Genomic DNA, 20,623 nt, shown 5'->3' with positions numbered 1-20,623 from the left:
TTCATTTTCTGTAACCGCTTACCCTGTTGAGGGTCGCAGGGGGGCTGGAGCCTGTCCCAGCTGACATTGGGCGAGAGGCAGGGTACACCCTGGACAGGTCACCAGACTATCACAGGGCTGACACATAGAGACAGACAACCATTCACACTCATATTGACACCTACGGACAATGTAAAGTCACCAGTTAACCTGCATGTCTTTGGACTGTGGGAGGAAGCTGGAGTACCTGGAGAAAACCCACGCTGACACAGGGAGAACATGCAAACTCTGCAAAGAAGGGCTCCCCTACCCTGGGCTTGAACCAGGAACCCTCTTCCTGTGAGGCGACAGTGCTAACCACTGTTCCACCGTGCCACTATTACTATTATCATTATTTTCATTATTATTATTTTCATTTTAATTGATTATGAACTTGAAAATGACAATAAAAATGCATTTTCTCAGCTTTTTGTCCATGATGTTTTGGTTTTTTTGTTGTTTTTTTTAAATTTCATTAAAATGCACAAATTCATGTGATGATAAAAAAGTAATGGAATAATAATAAAAAAAAAAAGGAATGGAAAATTCATAGAACAAATTATTCTGTGGGTCTGTGGGCAACTTGAAAAGCGTTAAATAATCTAAATAAACTAAACCAGTGCTTCCCAACCTTTTTCTTTAGGGACCCCACCCCTGTACACACGTTACACACACCTGTATCCTTGCGATATGGATTTTTAAAACTTTCTATACTCATTTATTTCTTAATAAATGAATAAGCTTTTAATACAACCCTTAAATCTGTTTGTTTTGACACGAATTAATTAAATTTTGACACGTAACACATAAGAATCATTACACTCCTTAAAATCAAGAGGGCTTTGTGGCCCCCTGTGGCTCTTTGGCGTCCCCCTGGTTGGGAACCACTGAACTAAAGTGAACTTAAAGGATTTGAAGCTTCAGAGAAGATCTGAATAAATAAATTAAAAAAAAGAAAAAGTCACACTCCAGCCACCCTCTCCTCTGGTATAGTAAGTAGAGAACAGTCCCTTACTGTAGTGTCCTGTTACTGACAGAATAAGAACAACAGCAAACATAGCTCAGGGGTGGTATTGCTGTAATTTAACACAACATTTTAACAATACAATAAGGGAGTAATATGCCCAGCCTCTGTCCCGGTCCTGCCGGTTTCCCTGCTCGGCCCCGTCGTGTCGTCGTGCCCGAGCATTGGCTGCTATACAATAAAATATGCAGATTTGTGTCCGACGGAGGAGGAGGAGGGCCGGAGGCTGGGCCAGCGGAATGCTACGTGTCTTGGAAGTCCCGTTTAAAACCCCCTCCGTCTTCTTCGAGCACCAAATTTTTTGGAGGCTTTACAGCTCGACTCCCTCATCCGGGCCTGTGTGTGTGAGAGAGGCGGTCGGAGCCCCTGTGTTCAGCTGTCCGTCGGCGGTGTTTAACTGGCAACAGTCGTGCGAAATGTCCGGAGTGAAGAAGCCTCGTACGGTGAGTAGATAACGGGGAGACAGAGACAAAATTCAAGCTGTCATCAGATTAGATATGTTTCTGAAAAGTTCAGCCAAGTGTGTGTGCGAGCCGACAGCGCCCGAGTGACTCCTCCCGAGGAGCTACAGCCTAATAAGTTTCTTATAATGACTTCAACTATCCGCTATGCGCTCTACAGTCGATGCCTTTTTTCCTTAAACGCAACATTGTTGCTTTAAAACTTCCCTGCACCGCCTTGCTCACATTTCTACCTCTTCACTGTAACTTTACCACCAGGTGTGATGGCCACAGACTTGCCTTACAGACCGTGAATAGGCCGGTTGTTGTAGTAACGTATCCATGTCAATTTGGCCCATTCATAACGCAGTGAGGGGGAGAAAGGGGCCACTGTGAGTCTGATGCTGCACAGGAATGCTGCCAACTTGCAGAACATGTGTGGAGTCATCCTAAGAATGAGAATAATGAGCAATATATGGAAAGTTTTCCCTATGCACAAACCTGTTTGTGTAGGTGAGAGCTTTGGTTTTATAAAGCTGCACTGTGTGGATACACCCACTTAGAGGTGGTGCGCACCTTTGCAGACAAGGCGTGACTTTGATTCCACCATATAAAATCAGATACAGCTGAGTCTCAGCAGCTGTTTTTAGACAGCTGAGATGTCTGCGGCACTCTGGAGGCACAGATTTGCTCCTGCAGGCCCCTTGAAAGTGAGTATAGACTCTTGATTGGACATTTTATACACAGATCAATCAATTTAGATTATGACACATGTTAAAAATAACTTGTTGCAGGCCTAAAAACACCTGTAATTTTTGTTAAATTACCCAATATCCTCACTGTTTTCCCATTTGTGCACACATGCCTTCAGTTAAGACATTTCTGACCATCTTATTATCATAGTTTTATCTGATTTCCTGAGAAAGAGGATATAAGTCTGAGCTGGAAGCGACAGGAAAAGGGTTACATAAGGTCGTCTAGATTTATAAAAATAAGAGTTTATAACACATTTCTTTCGCATGAAAGCACCTAAAAGCAATTTTAAACAGGAAAAAATGTAAAAGCAAGCGTAATGAGATAAGATGAATAATGTTACGTTGTCTCTCAGTGAATTTAAAGAACAGACTCAAAAGATACATCATGTTCCCGCTGCTGCTGAAATGAAGGACGAGAGGATAAGCAGCAGTGTGTTGGCAGTGGGAGTCTGTGATGAACGCAGCGAAGGTGTCTCCGGTGTGTGGAAGAATAGTGCCGTTTGTCTGCGTCTGTGGGTGTGGACATGCACAACCTGCAGACTACGGGTCCTGCAGGGAAGGTTATGCTCATCTTTAGAGCAAGTATTTTTGTCCTGCTTGCTAGACGTGAGTAGGAGCAGCAGGTAACTCTGAAGTGCCCCAGGTGCACTAAGACCAGACAGTGGTGTATGTTTCCATCCTCCCGCAGTGCTTGAATGAAACCAAATTGTGTGTTTTTCAAAAAAAATTTTAACGTGTAAGTCATATTTGGTGTGGTTTCAGACTGGTTATCCATAAACCAAAAGTTTTTATGGATACCCTTCACTTGGAAGTCAACCATAAAATAACTTTATACGTGATCTTCCTTTCCTCCTCAATAGAAACACACCTTTACGTGTGAAATGTCAAGGTCATGTTTTGTGTGGAAAAAAACTCTTTAACTGCACATTGTGAGATGGAGACTGGAACCCCGCGAGGGCAAATAGCAGGGCATGTTGAACTGAAGTAACACTAGGCGGAAGCAGGTTACAAGCACAGGGGTTAGTGACTGAGAGGATGACGAGGGGCGGGATGGACGCAGCAGGGAAGAGAGGAAAGTGGGTGCAGAGGGCGAATGTGTGGGCACGAGCACTGCCACATCATCGCTGGGCTGCAGGCAGCACACTGGCCACATTGTCCAGTCAGTCCTCTCCCTCCCTCCCTCCTCTACCACCCCTCCCCTTTATAAGTCAATACAGCCCTATTTATCCACAGCCTGGTCCACAGACTCACTTTGGACGGAGCATGTTAAACCAGTCGCTCTATGTTCAACTGAGCGTTAATCACTATGTAAAGTGCCACACCGTGCTAGTTTACATATGACAAGACTTGTTAATCTACTGCAACCAGACCAGTTCTGTTTGCCTATTTTTTGCATTAAGCTGTCTGTATCATAAGTACTTTATCTTGCCTCTGTCTGAGCCTGTGTCCTTCTTTTTTAGGATCTCAACAGGGCAACCAATGTGGTGTACCAGGCCCACCATGTTAGTCGGAGCAAGAGAGGGCAGGTTGTGGGCACCAGGGGAGGCTTTAGAGGCTGTACCATCTGGCTCACAGGTGAATCTCTACAGCCTGATGTGCTATCCATGGACTGGTCATGAGGTTGTAATCATTTAAAAACAGTGCCGTCATGCCTCTGTGTCTGTTTTCGGTGCAGGTTTGTCAGGTGCCGGGAAGACTACCATCAGTTTTGCCCTGGAGGAGTTCCTCGTGTCTCACGCCATCCCTTGCTACTCGCTAGATGGAGACAACATCCGCCACGGCCTGAACAAGAACCTGGGCTTCACTGCAGAAGACCGCGAGGAGAACATCCGGCGTGTCGCTGAGGTGGCCAAACTGTTTGCAGACGCTGGGCTGGTGTGCGTCACCAGTTTCATCTCTCCTTTCGGCAAGGTCAGAACACATGAAGTGACAGTCATGTGCGGATGCATATCCTGCACGGTTTGATCTAAGAATGTTTTATCTAAGCAGTGTGGAATTATATGTGCTGTGTTCTTCCGCAGGATCGTGCTGAGGCAAAGAAGATCCACGCGAGCGCTGGGCTGCCATTTTTCGAGGTGTTTGTCCACGCACCTCTTGAGTTGTGTGAGAGCAGGGATGTAAAAGGACTTTACAAGAAAGCTCGTGCCGGAGAGATCAAAGGTCTGGTCAACTGCAGGGTGGTTCACTCAAGTACAAGTGGAATATGACCGCTGATGGGGTTATAATAACATTTCTGTTCATGGTTTCATTGCCAGGTTTCACTGGGATTGACTCTGATTATGAGCGTCCTGAGGCACCAGACCTCGTGCTGAAAACTGGAGAGCTCACAGTGAACGAATGCCTCAACCAGGTGTTGGAGCTGCTAAAGGAGCAGGTGGGTGTGACATGACCTAAACATGTTGTATCTCACACAGGCCTCGGTCAGTGTGCACTGTCCCTGTTTACAAGACAAATGTTACAGGACGCAGATCTCGACTGTGTTGTGTGACAAAGGGGCGCTGATGCAAGTAATGTAAATGTCACACGTTAATACCTATTTGTCAGCACACGGAGTCATATATCCTTATTTAAACAATCAGCTTATTTCACAAAGGAAGTTCAGCATAGACAAGGATGGGCTACACTCGCTGCTGTTAGATGCTGAACATGAAGAAGACGTAATGCTCTTTGTCACTTCTTGATTTTCCAGTCCAGCTTATTAAGGCACTCGCATGAAAGAGGAGGGGTTTGTAAAAACTGGGCAGAGGACGTCAAGGGTGGGTGTTTGGTTACTCAGAACAGATGATGCAATTGATTAAAGAGGAAGTAGTAGGCCACTGCTGCGTCAGAAAACTGATTCAGACTACAGCATATGCACATTTTTAATTATTATTGCTGTACAGTACTATAGGAAAATATTCTCACCACACATTTACACCTTTCACAGATGAGAATAAATAACAACCTTTATTTAATCAGGTAAGTCTTCAAGAGAGACCTGATTACATAAATAACAACATGAAACAACCGATTTTAAAAAGTACAATATAGCACAATAATGAGTCAGTTGATACAAGAACAGTAACAGTTAAAATCAGTCAGGTTTTTGACTACATTTCTGAACTGACCCATTGTAACCAGAGTATCAAGCTTCAAAGTACACTGCGGTTCGTTCCAGGTGTGTGGTGCAAAGAATCAAAACTCAGTCTTTCCCAAGTCAGTAATAGTTCAAGGAACACACAGTACTAACCAGTCCTGCCAACGTGTGTCATGTGTTACAGCTCTCCAGCGTTCTCTAAACACTTTCTGATAAGCAGCATTAATAAATGCTAAATTTAAGATAAGATACACCTTTATTGATCCCATAATTGAGAAATTCCAGTGTTGCATCAGTCAGGGAAAAAGAGTCAGATTAAAGATTTCAAAATTAGACTTAAAAAACTTAAATAACTAGGCATGCAAATAAGTACAAAAATCCAAGAGTCGGCGATAAATAACAATAACAATAATAATAATAATGAAAATAATAGGAAGTGGATAATAATGAGCAGCAGTGAATGAAAATGAGCAGTGGATAAAGGGAGCACATCTAGTGCAAGTGATTGTATGTGCAAAACAGCAGACAGCTGTGGTGTCCATAAAGTGTCCATAGTGTCAATAAAGTGTCAATAAAGTGTCCATGGTGCAGTCTACTGTGAGCAGTGCTGGTGATGTAGCCTGACAGCAGCAGGCAGGAAGGACCTGCGATAGCGTTCCTTCACACACTTTGGGTGAATCAGTCTATCGCTGAAGGAGCTCTCCAGAGCTTTTATCTCCTCCTGCAGAGGATGGGAGTCATTAGTCCTCAGAGATGACAGCTTGGCTGTCATCCTCCTGTCTCCCACCACCTGCACAGAGTCCAGAGAGCATCCCACGACAGAGCTGGCCTTCTTGATCAGCTTGTCCAGTCTCTTCCTATCTGCAGCCAAGACACTGCTGCCCCAGCAGACTACTCCGTAAAAGATGGCTGATGCCACCACAGTGTCAAAGAAGGTCTTCAGGAGCGCCCCCTGCACTCCAAAAGACCTGAGCCGCCTCAGCAGGTAGAGTCTGCTTTGGCCTTTCCTGTACAGTGCTGTTATGTGATTAGTCCAGTCCAGTTTATTGTTAAGATGAACACCCAGGTACTTATAAGATGTCACCATCTCAATGTCCTTTCCCTGGATGTTCACCAGTGTTGGGGGGAGGAGTCTGTGCCTGCGGAAATCCACCACCAGCTCTTTGGTTTTCCCCGCGTTGATCTGAAGGTGGTTCCTCAGGCACCAGTCCACAAAGTCCTGGTTCAGTTCTCTGTACTCCCTGTCGTCCCCATCTGTGATGAGGCCGACTATGGCAGAGTCGTCAGAAAACTTCTGCAGATGACAGGTGGGGGTGTCGTATGAAAAGTCTGCAGTGTAGAGGGTGAAGAGGAACGGTGCCAGCACTGTCCCCTGCGGGGCCCCTGTACTGCAGACAACCAAGTCCGATACACAATCCTGGGTCCTGACATACTGCGGCCGGTCCGTGAGGTAGTCCAGGATCCAGGATGTGAGGTGATTAGCCACCCCTTTGTGCTCCAGTTTGTCCCTCAGAAGCGCAGGTTGTATGGTGTTGAAAGCGCTGGAGAAATCAAAGAACATGATTCTCACAGAGCTTCCAGGCTTCTCCAGGTGAGAAAGAGCTCTATGCAGGAGGTAGATGACGGCGTCGTCCACCCCAATGCCAGGCTGGTAGGCAAACTGCAGCGGGTCCATTGAAGGGCCTCTGCGGGGCGAAGACGAGACAGGACCAGGCGCTTCAGAGTCTTCATGAGGTGCGATGTTAATGCCACCAGTCTGAAGCTGCTGAAGTCCTTGGGGTATAGTGTTTATAGTGAAATAGACTGTAGTTAATCATTATTTACTGTGAACAAGCAATGACATCATAATTAATAATATTTACTAATCATTAGTAATGCTGTAAGATATTTAAAGCATTATAGTGTGCAACAATAAACTGAATATTTGGTAATGGTTAATAATTGGCTTGTAAAACATCTGTAAATATTATTTGAGTGGCTATTATAATATTGCAGCTGATGATGGTGACACCTTGTTAAATGGTTATTACTATTACTATTGTGTAGTGTATTCTGTAAACACTGAAACTTTATAGTGACCACCTTATCATTATATATTATATAGATGCACTACATAGTATCTGTTAACCATTTAAAGGTCCAGTGTGTAGGATTTAGTGGCATCACGCAGTAGGGTTATAGAACTGAAACTTGTCTCATGTGCCAAGCGTGTAGGAGAACTATGGTGGCCAATGCGAAAACACAAAAACGCAATCAAAGTGTTTGATTTGTCTGTTCTGGGCTACTGAAGAAACAACATGGCGGACTCTGTGGAAAAGTGCCCGCTCCCTTTGTAGATACAAACATCTCATTCTAAGGCAACGAAAACACAACGATTCTTATTTTCAGGTGATTATAAACCAATGAAAACATTGTTATGAATGTTATATTCCATTTCTGCCAAAGGATGCCCCTAAATCCTACACACTGAACCTTAAAATGGTTGCTAAATACTTTTTAGTGCATTCTAAAAATATTGCAACTTTATAATGACCACCAAAATAATGTTTTTAGATGCACTGCACACTATTTATTAAAACAAAAATACAAAATATTATTCTTAGGTGGGAAACCATTAAAAGACTTAAAGTGAGGAAAAACAGAAGAGTGACATTACTTCTGCTGCCAAGGCTCAAGCTTCCCTGGGGAAAAAGTTACTGATAAGGTAAATGAGTAAACCCACAAACTGGCTTGTTTGGTTTTTATGACTCAGTCACTGAGGCAGAGGTAAGTTAGTTTTAAATAAAACAATGCTGTTGCTCAACCAAGATTTTCTGAAGTTGGACTCCTGTTTGCTGCGGCTATATATCTCAGGAATGTGTCACGGGTATAAGAATGAATGAATTTATGAATGGAGTTTTATTATTGTGTCATGCATATAATTATGTCACACGTACTGTATATTCAAAACTATTTGCAAGAAGCCGTTGAGCACACACAAAAAAAGAAAATGAGGATTGTGGCACTCAAGCCAAAAGAGTCAGGAGAGAAACAGAAGAAAAAAATAAGTTGTATGATTTATTTTTGAATAATAACCAACATATAAGTGTAAGGGTGACAATTAGTGGATTAGTGAAATTGAAAAAGGTGAAGTGTACACAGCATATCTCCACACATACTGCATTTTGCAGAAAAATCTAAAAATGCTTTTTTACACCAAGAACTAAACTCTACAGGTGCAGTTCAGGATATAAAAATTCATTTCCATGCATGTCTTAATAAATGCTCCAAGGCATGTCTGTGTCGCAGCAGGTTTTTATTATGCTGAGTAATTAGTATGTACTGTGTTTGCTTTGTTCAAACCGAGCTGTGTGTGATTTGCCTCACTGCCTCAACAGTCATGTGAAAATGCTGATTCCTTTGAAATGTCACAGGAAGTGGTGGGAGTTAAATGACGCATAATGACACATAACGCCACTCTTACACCATAAATGCGACTGTTGAATGCTGATTCAGTGCAGTATTATTAGGCAACTGGTAATATTATTGCATTTCCAAAAGTATAACTTTATTTGATCTGCTAAGATTAAATGCCAACAATCTTATTAGGCACCGGTATGGGACACTGACATGTGATGGCATGTTCATGATCTCTGAATATGTTTTAATGCAAGGTTACACAAAACTAGGATGCAAATATGTATGCAATTATACATCAGAACAAAAATGGGTGGCAGGGATTACCTTTCTTTGTTTGAAGGTGAAGGTGAGAAGGAGGCGGGAGAAAGGAAAAGGAAATAAAAATGCTGGTGCTAGTGTTTGATAGTAAAAATGGGTGTCACCTACCTGGTATTTGATAGCAAAAGTTGGTGTCAGCTACCTGGTATTTGACAGAAAAATGGGTGTCAGCTACCTGGCATTTGATAGTAAAATGGGTTTTAGCTACCTGGCATTTGACAGTAAAAGTGGGTGTCAGCTGCCTTGTATTTGATAGTAAAGGTGGGTGTCACCTACCTGGTGTTTGATAGTAAAAATGCGTGTAAGCTACCTGGTATTTGATAGTAAAAGTGGGTGTTAGCAAACCTGGTATTTGATAGTAAAAGTGGGTCACAGCTACCTGGTATTTGATAGTAAAAATGCGTGTCAGCCACCTGGTATTTGGTTGTAAGAGAGGGTGTTAGCAAACCTGGTATTTGATAGCGAAAGTGGGTGTTAGCTACCTGGTATTTGAAACAGTGGACCAGATGTCAGATTTCGCAATAGGAAAGAATCCTTATAAGAAGTTGTTTTTGAGTTGGTGAACTTTCAAGTTCTTGGAAATCAAACGGGACAGAAAACACTTAGGTTTCCTAAGAAATCAAACCTATTGGGACAATTAGGTCATAAGCCCAGACCTGTCTGCACACACACACACACACACACACACACACACACACGCACACAAACGAACAGACGCCCCCTCACTCAAATAGTATAAAAACATTTGGAAGTTGGATAAGCGGGGTTGTTTTCTGCTGTGATCTACAACCTGTATTCTACTGAGTTGTATTTTGCAATCAAAGTAATCCCGTTGGCTGTAACTTTTCTCCGTGGTTCTCCGAGTCTCTTCATTTGAGTGTTTGCTGAAGTTGAGCATTTTCCTTACACCTGGTATTTGATAGAAAATTATATCTCCATGGCACTCAGCTGGGGACTCGGTGCCAGGGACACCAGCTTTGGCTCCTTCCCTGCCAGAAAGGTGACATTCCATGTCCCAAGAGCCAGTTCGCGACACCAAGGATCGGCACGTACGAGTAATGTTGGGGGGGTTTTGGTGCAGTGGAAAAGGGGCTTTAGAAGTATAAGAAAACACAAACCACCACACGCTTCTAGCAGGTCATAAGTAATGATTAAGAGGGATTACATTTGTACGAGTCTATACATTGTTTTTTAAAAAAAAAAATTTTTTTAAGGAAAATCCTGCATAGTTTATCTTTCAGTAGTAGTTTTAAAGGATTAATTAAATATTTCCAGTCCATATTATGGATTCCATGCTGACTAAATACAACACTTTCCACGTGTTCTTATTCTAAAAGTTAGCCAAAATATTAAACTAACTAAAACTGTAACATCTATAATTAAAGATCAAACGCATTCGGACACGTTTCAGGCATTTTTCAAGCAAAACTGCAAAATGTTCTCCCCTTTCAGCTTCTCAAATGTGAAGATTTGCTACTTTTGTGTGTCATATTTGATAGTAAATGAAATATCTTTTGGGTTAGAGTAAGGGTTAAAAACAAACAATCTGATGATGTCACTTTGGATACCGGGAAATTGTGATGGCCATTTTTCTTTGGACATTTACAGATCAAACAACTAATTGATCAATATGGAATTGAATCATCAGATCATTAGTTGGAGCCCTACCTTACCAACCTTATCATTAATTTATAATATTGATATACCCCTTTTCTCCTTGTATGTAGAATATTATACCAGGCGAGATCATGGAGGAGGTGAATGAACTCTTTGTTCCGGAGAACAAGCTGAACCTCTTTTTGGCTAGAGCACACCATCTTCCCACCATCAACATCACCAAGGTAACCCACTGCTCCAGTACTCCGGCCTATTTTTTATCACAGAACAAATGGACAAAAGGGTCAATAGAGGACATGGCAGAGAGCCTCTCATGATGAGCCCATAAACATGCCCCCCTGTTTGGACCCCATGTACTAATGGTCTCCTCTAACTTCCCTGGATAGTAATAAAGACATAAAAGCTCAACAGGTGTACGGCAGGGTGGAAATAAAGATAAATGAATCGGGTAGCACTTCGTCTACATGCGAGTGCTTTGAAGTGAACTTTCTTTTTGATTATATCTTCTCAGTGAGTCTAATCAAAAGGTTATTTCACTCTTAATTTGAGGCTGTGCATGCAACATGTTACCTCACTCTTTCTTCTTATGGTTGAGTGAAAAAGTTAATATATTGATCATAAATACGTCAGCAGCATGTCTCATTCGAACGCAGCACAATGAGGCTTCTATATGGAGATGAGTGTAACCCTGTACCATCCAGAATTCATTGATTCTTTCATGTGTAGTGTACAGACTTGTTGGTTGTGTATCGATATTTACAATACACCGAACACCATCAGAGCAGTTAAATCCATACTTTAATGCTGTTTATAATGAGTAACTATCCTGTGTCCACAGTTGGATCTACAGTGGGTGCAGATTTTGTCAGAAGGCTGGGCTAGTCCTTTGAAGGGATTCATGAGAGAGAGAGAGTTCCTCCAGGTCATACACTTCGGTAATCTGCTGGATGGTAAGAGACGGTCACACATATCTACTCGTTACCTAAGTAACGATAAAAATGCACATTATTTTACTCTTGTGCAGTTTATTTTAAAATAAGACAAATAAGACAACAGATGTACGTGAATGATTGGAAGTCATTCAGGGTCATCCACTAATCAGAAGATCGGTGGTTCAATCCGTGGCTCCTCAAGTCCACATGTTGAATTACCTTTGGCCAAGATATTAAACTCTGTGCTCCTGATGGGTGTTCCATTGCTGTGTGAGTGTGTGTGAATGTCTAATCTGAGTAGCAGGGGGCACATTGTACGGTAACCAGTGTGTAAATGTGTGCCATAAGACAAGTAAGGAGCTGTCCATTTAGCCGTGTGTACTTGAGTGTGGACTGCATGACTGTGTATTGTGGCACTTTCTGACATATGACCCAAATCTTCACCAACCGTGTTCCAGCAGGAATATGATCCAAAATCAGGGACATATTAATAATGTCGGCATCCATGATTATGTGTTTTGTTGATGTTAGCATGTAGCTACGTGTAGCAGTGTACACAATGTAAACACTTGCAGTAGTGTGCTTGGAGCAGATGACCATTTAAAGAAATCTGTCACAATCTGACGTCAGCTTGCCTCCAAAATAGCATAAAAACTTCGGAGACAGAGCATTCGGGACGATCTGAAGCCTGAGTTTTCATACAGGGTTGTCCCTTGTCTCCGATTCTGTTCGTGATATTCATGGACAGGATCTCGCGGTGCAGTTGGGGAAGGAATGAGTCCGGTTTGGTGACCTCAGAATTGCATCTTTGCTGTTTGCAGATGATGTGACTCTGTTAGCTTCATCACACCGTGATCTCCAGCCCGCACTGGGGCGGTTTGCAGCCGAGTGTGAAGCAGTCAGGATGAGAGTCAGCACCTCCTAGTTTGAGGCCATGGTTCTCTGCCAGAAACCGGTGGATTGTCCCCTCCTGTACATTTCAACCTTTCATTCAGCTTACTTTTGAAACAGTTTCAACTTCTCTTGTTCTCTAACTGGTTTTAACACATTCTCAATTGAAACGTGGTGTTCAAGTGTCCTGTAGACTTATTATGTGGATGTATATTCTCAGATTAATGGGTCATTTCTAATTAAATGCTCTACAACCTTACCACGTACCCCCACTGCAGAAGTACCCCCATTGGAAATAACTGCCCCGAACATAAATTGTAGTTTACTTAAAGGTTGTGATGAGTGCATTGTGTTTGTTTCTCAATGTTAGTATAGTATTGTTTAAATAGCATTTCTGAAATGATTTTTGCTTTAGATCACTGGTTGAGATCACTGCATCCTCTTCTGTCTCAGGCGGGGCCATAAACTTGTCCGTTCCCATCGTCCTGCCTGTGAGTGCCGAAACCAAGCAGGAGCTGGAGGGTTGCGCGGCTGTAGCTCTGGTGTACCAGGGTGCACGTGTAGCTATTCTCAGGAACCCAGAGTTCTACCAACACCGCAAGGAAGAACGCTGTGCCAGACAGTGGGGCACCACTTGCCCACAGCACCCTTACATTAAGGTGATAAAGCATTCATTAACACGCACAGTTATAATTTTAATGTCTACAGTGAGATCCTCTCTTCCCTATACTATTGTTTTCTTTTGTGATCTTGTGTCAAACAAAACGTAAATCAAGCCCCAGGAAAATATTAACATAATTAGACTCAATTTAAAGGCATTGATCTTACCTGAATATTAACAGTAAAGATAAATATTTTAACTATCCCCTTGTGCAGATGGTTATGGAAGGAGGTGATTGGCTGGTAGGAGGTGACCTGGATGTGCTGGAGCGAATCAAATGGAACGATGGACTCGACCAGTACCGCCTCACTCCACTGGAGCTCAAGCAGAAGTTTAAAGATATGAAAGCAGGTTAGAAAATCTAAATATACTTAATCACAAAACCACAGGGAACACACAATGGCATTCAATGTGTTATACTGAGTGTGTGTATACTCTGTGTGACACTAACAATTAATGCCGTTCCATGAATAATCTCAGCTCATGAAAAAATGAACAAACATGAATATGAAAGCAGTGTGCACCGTTTGTCTTTCAGAAGAACTTGACAAAGGACCGGATGAAAAAAATAAAATGGTAAATTTAAAGCTGCATGACGACGTTTGTGTGTTCAGTGATCAATGGAGACGCACAGTATCTTTATGAAAAGTAAAGAACAAGGAAATGTGATTACCTTGTTTTACTCTCACTTGTCACTTTGACGTGAATGCTGTGTTCAAGACTGTCTTTTATTTATCCACACCACAATGAATCTATGATTTTTGTTTTTCAGTGTTCTCTTTGCTGCTCTGTGGTCCTGTCCTGAGTTTTGTTACTGGTGCAAGCATGTTGTGATGTGCACTTAACGGATCAGGCTGACAGTGTTCTATTTTTTCTTCATGTTCACAAACCCCATGAAAGGACCAGAACTAACAACTATGTCTTATGTCTTTGGCTTTCATTCCCAAGTCTGAAGAACTAAACCTTGTAGGATGTAGTGCATTTGTTGAGGACTATTTTCTGCAGCAGATTTGATGTGCGAGTGAAGATTAAGGATGTTATTGTTGGGATCAATATGAAATATGCAATGCTGCCCATGTTTGTGGAAATTATGTTAATTTTTTTAACATAAGGGATTGGCGGACTTTTCTCAAACTCTCTTATCTCTTCAACTGTTTCTTTGTTTCTTGTGTGTGTATCTCACTCACTGGAGTCGCAATGCTCATCTGAATGCACAAATTTGATTAGCTGAGTTGCATCATGTGAGGCATTTAAGGCATTTAATTGGTGTGTGTGTTTCCTGGTCATCAAAACTCTCCATCAAAACTGATTAATTCTTAATAAGTTATTGGTTATAGATCTGGATCCAGATAGGACGGCATTTGGGTCCGGACTTGGGGAATGGAGAGGGATGGCAGGTTAACAAGAGGGTGGTATAAGAAATACCTGCACACCAATTCAGTTGAGCTGGACAGCCACAAAAAAGGCTCATTGGATGAGTTCAGAGCCAAAAATGTCAATTTATTCAGAACATCTGTGCACAAAAAGAATGGTGCTCAAAGAGCAAAAAAAATTATAGCTGCTGCGCAGCAATGGGTCGGGTCTGGGCATTTTTAGGCAATTCTGAGCAACAAGCAGAAGAATTGGAAGACATTTAGCAACACAATTAGCCTTTGCATCAGCTGAGGCTTGAACTCATAACCTCTGAGACTCAGACTCAATTTCTATCTCACTGAGCTAATTAGTCAGTCCATGTGTAGTTTCACAAATTGACTAAGCCAGATGTGCAGGTTTAGCAGCCGTCCATGTATGGAATTTATTTTAACAATGATTGATTTGCTTCATAAGTGAAAAACTGATGTTTAACTAGTTGAGCTATGTGCAAAGTGAGAAGCCTGAGATGGTTTCACGCTGAAGTATTGACACTGGATCTTTGTGCAAAGTTTGGTTTATTTTCAAGCATGAGAAGGCAGATTTTCTAGCAGAAAAAAGACTTGAAGATGATGCAAGTGATCAGTCACGCTCAGGTAATTTTAAGCAATAAGCTGGAGCACAAGAAGATGTTTATATTACAATGTGGATTCTGCACCAGTTGAGGCTTGAATCTGCAACCGCTGGAACCTAAGACGGTCATCTACCACTCTGAGCTAATTGGCAAGTAGCAACTTGACAGTGGCTTCACAAATTGAGTAAGCCATTCACTGTTGTGTATTAAAGCAGCCATCCGTGCATGGAAAGGCAGATTTGAAACCACTGTAAAAAATTCAGTTATTAAGACAAAAATCTGAAAATACACATATTGCATCTAGACAGCATGGAGATGTTGGTAATTTGTTTGTAACAATGATTGATTTTCTCCATAAGTGAAAAACTGATGTTTAAAATTGCCATTTTTACATTGACTCCAATTGTTCACATTAGAGCAAAATTCAAAATGCTGTCAGAAATTCAGTTTTTGAGATGAAATTCCTGAATTTGCCACACATCATCTACCATGACTTTAGAATTTTGTCATTTTTTTTCATGAACATTGAAGATTTATTTAGCAAGAATTTGCATGTATATGTTTACATTACCGTTAACAGTCAAACATTTTGATGCACTGTAGGCTCAATTTTTGATAAATCAAAAATCTGAGAAACATAGTTTGTGTAGGACAGTCGGAAGATGCTCTGTAGCAAGTTTGGTGTCAATTGAGCAAAAATTGTGGGAGGAGATAGGTTTAAGAAATTTTACAGTTTCTGAAAAAAACACAGTGATGAACTTCATAATTTTTAATTGGTTTAAATGTACAAAAGTTTCTTCAGTATTGGGGCTACAGTTTGATGAAAGTTGTGAAGTAGCACACGTATGGTTGATTTGTTATGAATTTTCAAAGTTTCGAACTTTAGACGATTGCTGTAGGGCCACCATCAGGACTATTGGCTTGAGTATACAGCTGAGGATATCTGGCATGAGACTGGACCTTTGTGCAGAGTTTGGTGAGATTTCACCCATGGGAAGTACGATTTCCTCGGAAGAAGAAAGAAGAATAATACCTAGGATTACAATAGTGTCCTGGCAGCTTAGCTGCCCGGACCCTAATAAGAAGAAGTGATAAAAACAGCTGCAACTGTTTCAGTCCTTGACTGTCATCACTGTTACTCAAGGACTGAAACGTTTTTGTGGCTGTCCAGCTCAGCTGAATTGGTGCGCAGGTATTTCTTCTGCCATCCTTTCTTGCTTGTCCATTGTACCGATGCACCCAAGATAAACTTTTTTTTTGTTGCCCTGAGTAGGCGTGGTATTACAGCAGCCCTAAGACTTTGTAGGTTTGCAAGAGGGATCATTTTTCTAGCAAGGGAGGGATAGTGTCCCTCCTTATCCCCTCCTGAAATCGCCTACTGGATGTCACCCATTCCAGCACTGACAAGTTTTTGATCAATAGAGATTTATGACATAACGAATAAGCTATATATTAGGTTTTGCTACACAGAAAATACTTCTTAAGATTACTTCATTGTTGCTTTGGGTCTTTTTATGGGATTTGTTGATGGGGAAAATGTAGAATATCAGCAGACTTATCCTTGAACACAAACCACAAGCAGTTGTGATGGCAAGTGTTAGTTATGTGAAAGCATTATGAGCATGTTTGCAGTGACAGTTCTTAAAGTGCACAATATTCTTCACGTGTTTTGGACTGCACAGATCATGAAGCTCAACAGTTTCACTGTACTGTAATACTGCTGCTGTTACCACAGATACTTTTATGTGATTTTTTTGGTTGTGCTTCTCCATGTCGTCCCACTTAGATGCGGTATTCGCATTCCAGCTGCGTAACCCGGTCCACAACGGTCACGCCCTGCTGATGCAGGACACCAAGCGTCGTCTACTGGAGCGAGGCTACAAGAATCCAGTCCTGCTGCTGCACCCGCTTGGCGGCTGGACCAAAGATGACGATGTGCCCCTGGACTGGCGGATGAAGCAGCATGCTGCGGTCCTGGAGGATGGCGTCCTGGATCCAGCCAGCACCATTGTTGCCATCTTTCCCTCACCCATGATGTATGCTGGACCCACAGAGGTAAGGAGTAGTGTTGATGAGTAAGGCTCTCAACTGTTCAGCTATTTACCCATGATGTTTAGGTGTGATTCAGAATTAATCATGCAACAACCTCTGGAGCTGAAAAACAAAGCCAATAAGGATGTTCCAAAAACTGCAGTTTCTTAAATGACCACTTCAGACTGTCTCCAAAAGCGAGTCAGTATCCATAATTTTGTTTTAATGCTGTCTGATTTTTGCTTGCGGAAAGAAGCAGTAGTGTTATCACAGTTAACCAAAGATTATAAATGCACTGTGCTAACCAAGCTAGTAGCTAGTGTTAAGGTTAGCTCTGTCCTCTCGTGCAAATATGGTCACTTCTGGCTCCAAAACTCCAAGATGGCGACAGTCAAAATGTCAATCTCGAGCCATCAAATGGGAGTCCACAAACCAACGGGTGACGCCACAGTGGCTCCACTATTTTTATATAGCCTATGATATTAACCTGACAACGTCTCACCAGGTTCAGTGGCACTGTCGAGCTAGAATGATCGCCGGAGCAAACTTCTACATTGTTGGCCGAGACCCTGCAGGCATGCCCCACCCTGAGACCAAGCAGGACCTGTATGACCCCACCCACGGAGGAAAGGTCCTCACCATGGCCCCGGGCCTCACCTCTGTGGAGATCATCCCCTTCAGGGTCGCTGCCTACAACAAGACTAAGAAGGCTATGGACTTTTACGACAAGGAGCGGTGAGTGGAAACAAAAGATAAAATCTGCAGATTCTTCTTGTTTGTCCTGTTGTCTTCTACATACTATCTATTTTATCTTGTTGTTAATCAATGTAGAACATAAAATCTACTGACGTGATTGTCCTGGTGTGAACCTGAGAGCAGCTAAACTGGAGCAAATGTAAAAGGCAAAGTGCGACTGATAGTTTGTGCTCACCACATTTATTTAAACATGCTGTCAAACTGTTATACAGCATTACATCCTCCTGCACACATTTTTGGGCCCAAATCTCTCAAGCAAAAACATAACTTTTGTGGAAATGTGACTCATCTGTGACCCTTTGTCTTGTCTTTTCTTGTTGGCACTGCAAGTGGATTGTAATATGACTCTAAAGGGACAGTGCACCCTCAAATCAAAAACACATATGTTCCCTCTCACCTGTAGTGCTGTTTATTAATGTAGATTGTTTGAGTGTGAGTTGCCGAGTGTTTGAGGTATCGGTCGTAGAGATATTTTCCTTCTCTCCAATATAATGAATAAAAATGTCTCATTCAAGAAATCAAGACCCGGTCATTCAAGATAATCCACAGACCTTGCTGTGAGCAGTTCAATGTAGAAACTTTTTAATTGTCACTAAACTACACCTGCCATTGTAGCACCACACAGAAGGAAGTGTGCATCTACTCATGGACGAGAGAGTCCTCCTCAACTGAGCTGTAATGTTAGCTCGCTCAGTGGTGCTGGATGAGCTAGCAGTAGATGCACTCTTCCTTCTGCACTGTGATACGGTTGGCAGAAAGAAAATAGTTCCTACATGAAACTGCTCACAACAAGGTCTGTGGATTATCTTGAGTAACCAGGTCATGATTTCTGGGAAGAGACATTGTTGTCAAGTTTTTCAGATTTATTTTTTTGGCGCTTTGAGCACCACAAGCTGAGTGCCATCTAGTTCCATTATATTGGAGAGAGGGCAGACATCTCTATGGCTGATATCTTCAATACTTGGCAACTCACACCAAAACAGTCTAGACTGATAAATAGCACTACAGCTATCAGGAAAAATATGTGTTTATGATTTGGGCGTGGACTGTCTCTTTAAGACAACTCCCGAATCTCTAACAGTGTAAATTAAAAGGCTCCCTCTTGTAGATTTAAATCCACCATTGATATTTCTGCGCAGCTTTAATGATGGCCTCATTATATGAATTTTTAATGTTGTTACAGTTCACAACACTTCTAATAACCTATCCTGCCCACTCTCTCCATACTGCCCTTTCCTATCTCCTCACTCTCTCAGACATGCTGAGTTTGAGTTCATCTCTGGAACCAAGATGAGGAACATGGCTCGCAGTGGAGAGAACCCTCCAGATGGTTTCATGGCCCCCAAGGCCTGGGAGGTGTTGGTCCAGTACTACTCCTCTCTGCAGAAGAACGAGTAATCGACGCCCAGCTCACCAGTGGAAAGCATCGGTTCTTAAAGGACGTTAAATATACACCCTCCCCTCCTGGAGTGTTTTCGATAGATTCTTGTTTCATCAAATACAAAAATACTCATTTAGATTGCTACAAATAATGAGTCATTCCTGCAGGGGCGGGTGTATTTTTAACAAATCACCAAATCAAAATGACTTGTCTTAAACAATGGAAGCAGACAACTACATGATTTAGAAACCCATTGTATGTTTATATGCATATTAACTTAAGCTATGTATTTTAATAAATTAAAGGTAACTTGAGATTCTTCTTTTTTATTTTTAAATTTAGGAGCACTTCCCAAGGCAGGTAAATCATTTTTTGATATTTACATGTAATATCTGAAGGATGCATGATGAAAAAACCATGTCAATTTCACTTTTTATAGCATTTTATGACATTATATATCATACATATCACTGTCCGTCCTGTTATTTGTGCAACCTGAATGAAAGTTACTTGCAGTTTCATCACTACCGTCAGTGCCTATTTGTTGCACATGTATGGATGGTAATTAATTCATCATGGTAATGTTATATATTGTTGTGAAATGCAACATAGATTTTTTTATAATGTGAAAGTGCCTTTCTCTCAAATGTCGAAACAGAAATTGTTTAGCTGGCGTTTGGTTGAAATGTCCCAGAGATTTGTGTGATTTTACAGACTGGGCATGTGCATTCATGGAATAAAGACCTGCAGTTTTAGGAAGACAAATGCAGCAATAAAGACGCTTATTTGTTTTATTGGTTGCCGCCTGATACCGGCATATTGTGAACTGTAACTTAAATGAGATGCCTTTTATTTATTTGTTTTATTTGTTTCCTTATCAGTGATATCTCTGTCCTAATTTAGCGTCTGTGCCAGTGGTTGTGCAACACACGTTAAATCAAATCTGGTCTGTACAAGGTGCATGCTTATCAACTGGAGGTTAAAGGTTGAACTCAGCCTGCCCTGCAGTGGGGCATTGTGGGGCTGCAGAGCCAAAAGTGCAGTGCTGCCATCTGCTGGCCAACAGTGGTACAGGAGCACATTGAAACATGCGTGGAACAACTGAATGTAAATGCATGTTGAAGGGCACAATCACTGTGGGTTTCTCTCACAGGAGATGCACTCATCATGATAACATCTCTTGCTGACACCAGACCCAAAAACAGTCCTGTGTTGCTACCTGTTTGTCTGTTAAATGGAGGGTGAATTTGGACAAGCAGCAGTCAATAGTAAACAGTGGAGACATTCTTTACAGTGGTCTGATATCTTGTGCACGTTGTTGTCAAACACTGTGTTTGACT

The 20,623-nt window shown here is 41.8% G+C and overlaps 1 protein-coding gene across 2 annotated transcripts in view; it reads left to right on the top strand.

The window, feature by feature from the left end:
• LOC125903271 (bifunctional 3'-phosphoadenosine 5'-phosphosulfate synthase 2-like) overlaps nucleotides 1–20,623 on the top strand; it is a 275,592-nt gene extending 254,969 nt beyond the window's left edge. Inside the window, exons 2-13 of one of the 2 annotated variants that reach the window (XM_049600093.1) lie at nucleotides 1,380–1,485; nucleotides 3,698–3,812; nucleotides 3,913–4,148; nucleotides 4,259–4,397; nucleotides 4,493–4,611; nucleotides 10,758–10,871; nucleotides 11,486–11,597; nucleotides 12,924–13,129; nucleotides 13,347–13,482; nucleotides 16,902–17,170; nucleotides 17,652–17,881; nucleotides 19,159–20,585. In XM_049600093.1, the coding sequence (XP_049456050.1) occupies nucleotides 1,459–1,485; nucleotides 3,698–3,812; nucleotides 3,913–4,148; nucleotides 4,259–4,397; nucleotides 4,493–4,611; nucleotides 10,758–10,871; nucleotides 11,486–11,597; nucleotides 12,924–13,129; nucleotides 13,347–13,482; nucleotides 16,902–17,170; nucleotides 17,652–17,881; nucleotides 19,159–19,300 (1,845 nt within the window). In that variant the 5' untranslated portion in view covers nucleotides 1,380–1,458 and the 3' untranslated portion in view covers nucleotides 19,301–20,585. Of the gene's footprint in view, nucleotides 1–1,379; nucleotides 1,486–2,053; nucleotides 2,193–3,697; nucleotides 3,813–3,912; nucleotides 4,149–4,258; nucleotides 4,398–4,492; nucleotides 4,612–10,757; nucleotides 10,872–11,485; nucleotides 11,598–12,923; nucleotides 13,130–13,346; nucleotides 13,483–16,901; nucleotides 17,171–17,651; nucleotides 17,882–19,158 lie in introns of those variants that run through there. The other variant, XM_049600092.1, reaches the window with a different exon arrangement.

The sequence above is a fragment of the Epinephelus fuscoguttatus genome, linkage group LG16 (genome assembly GCF_011397635.1).
Source record: "Epinephelus fuscoguttatus linkage group LG16, E.fuscoguttatus.final_Chr_v1".
NCBI classification, from domain to species: Eukaryota; Metazoa; Chordata; class Actinopteri; order Perciformes; family Serranidae; genus Epinephelus; species Epinephelus fuscoguttatus.
Note: the sequence above shows the minus strand (reverse complement) of the source record. Positions and strands in the feature narration are given on the sequence as shown.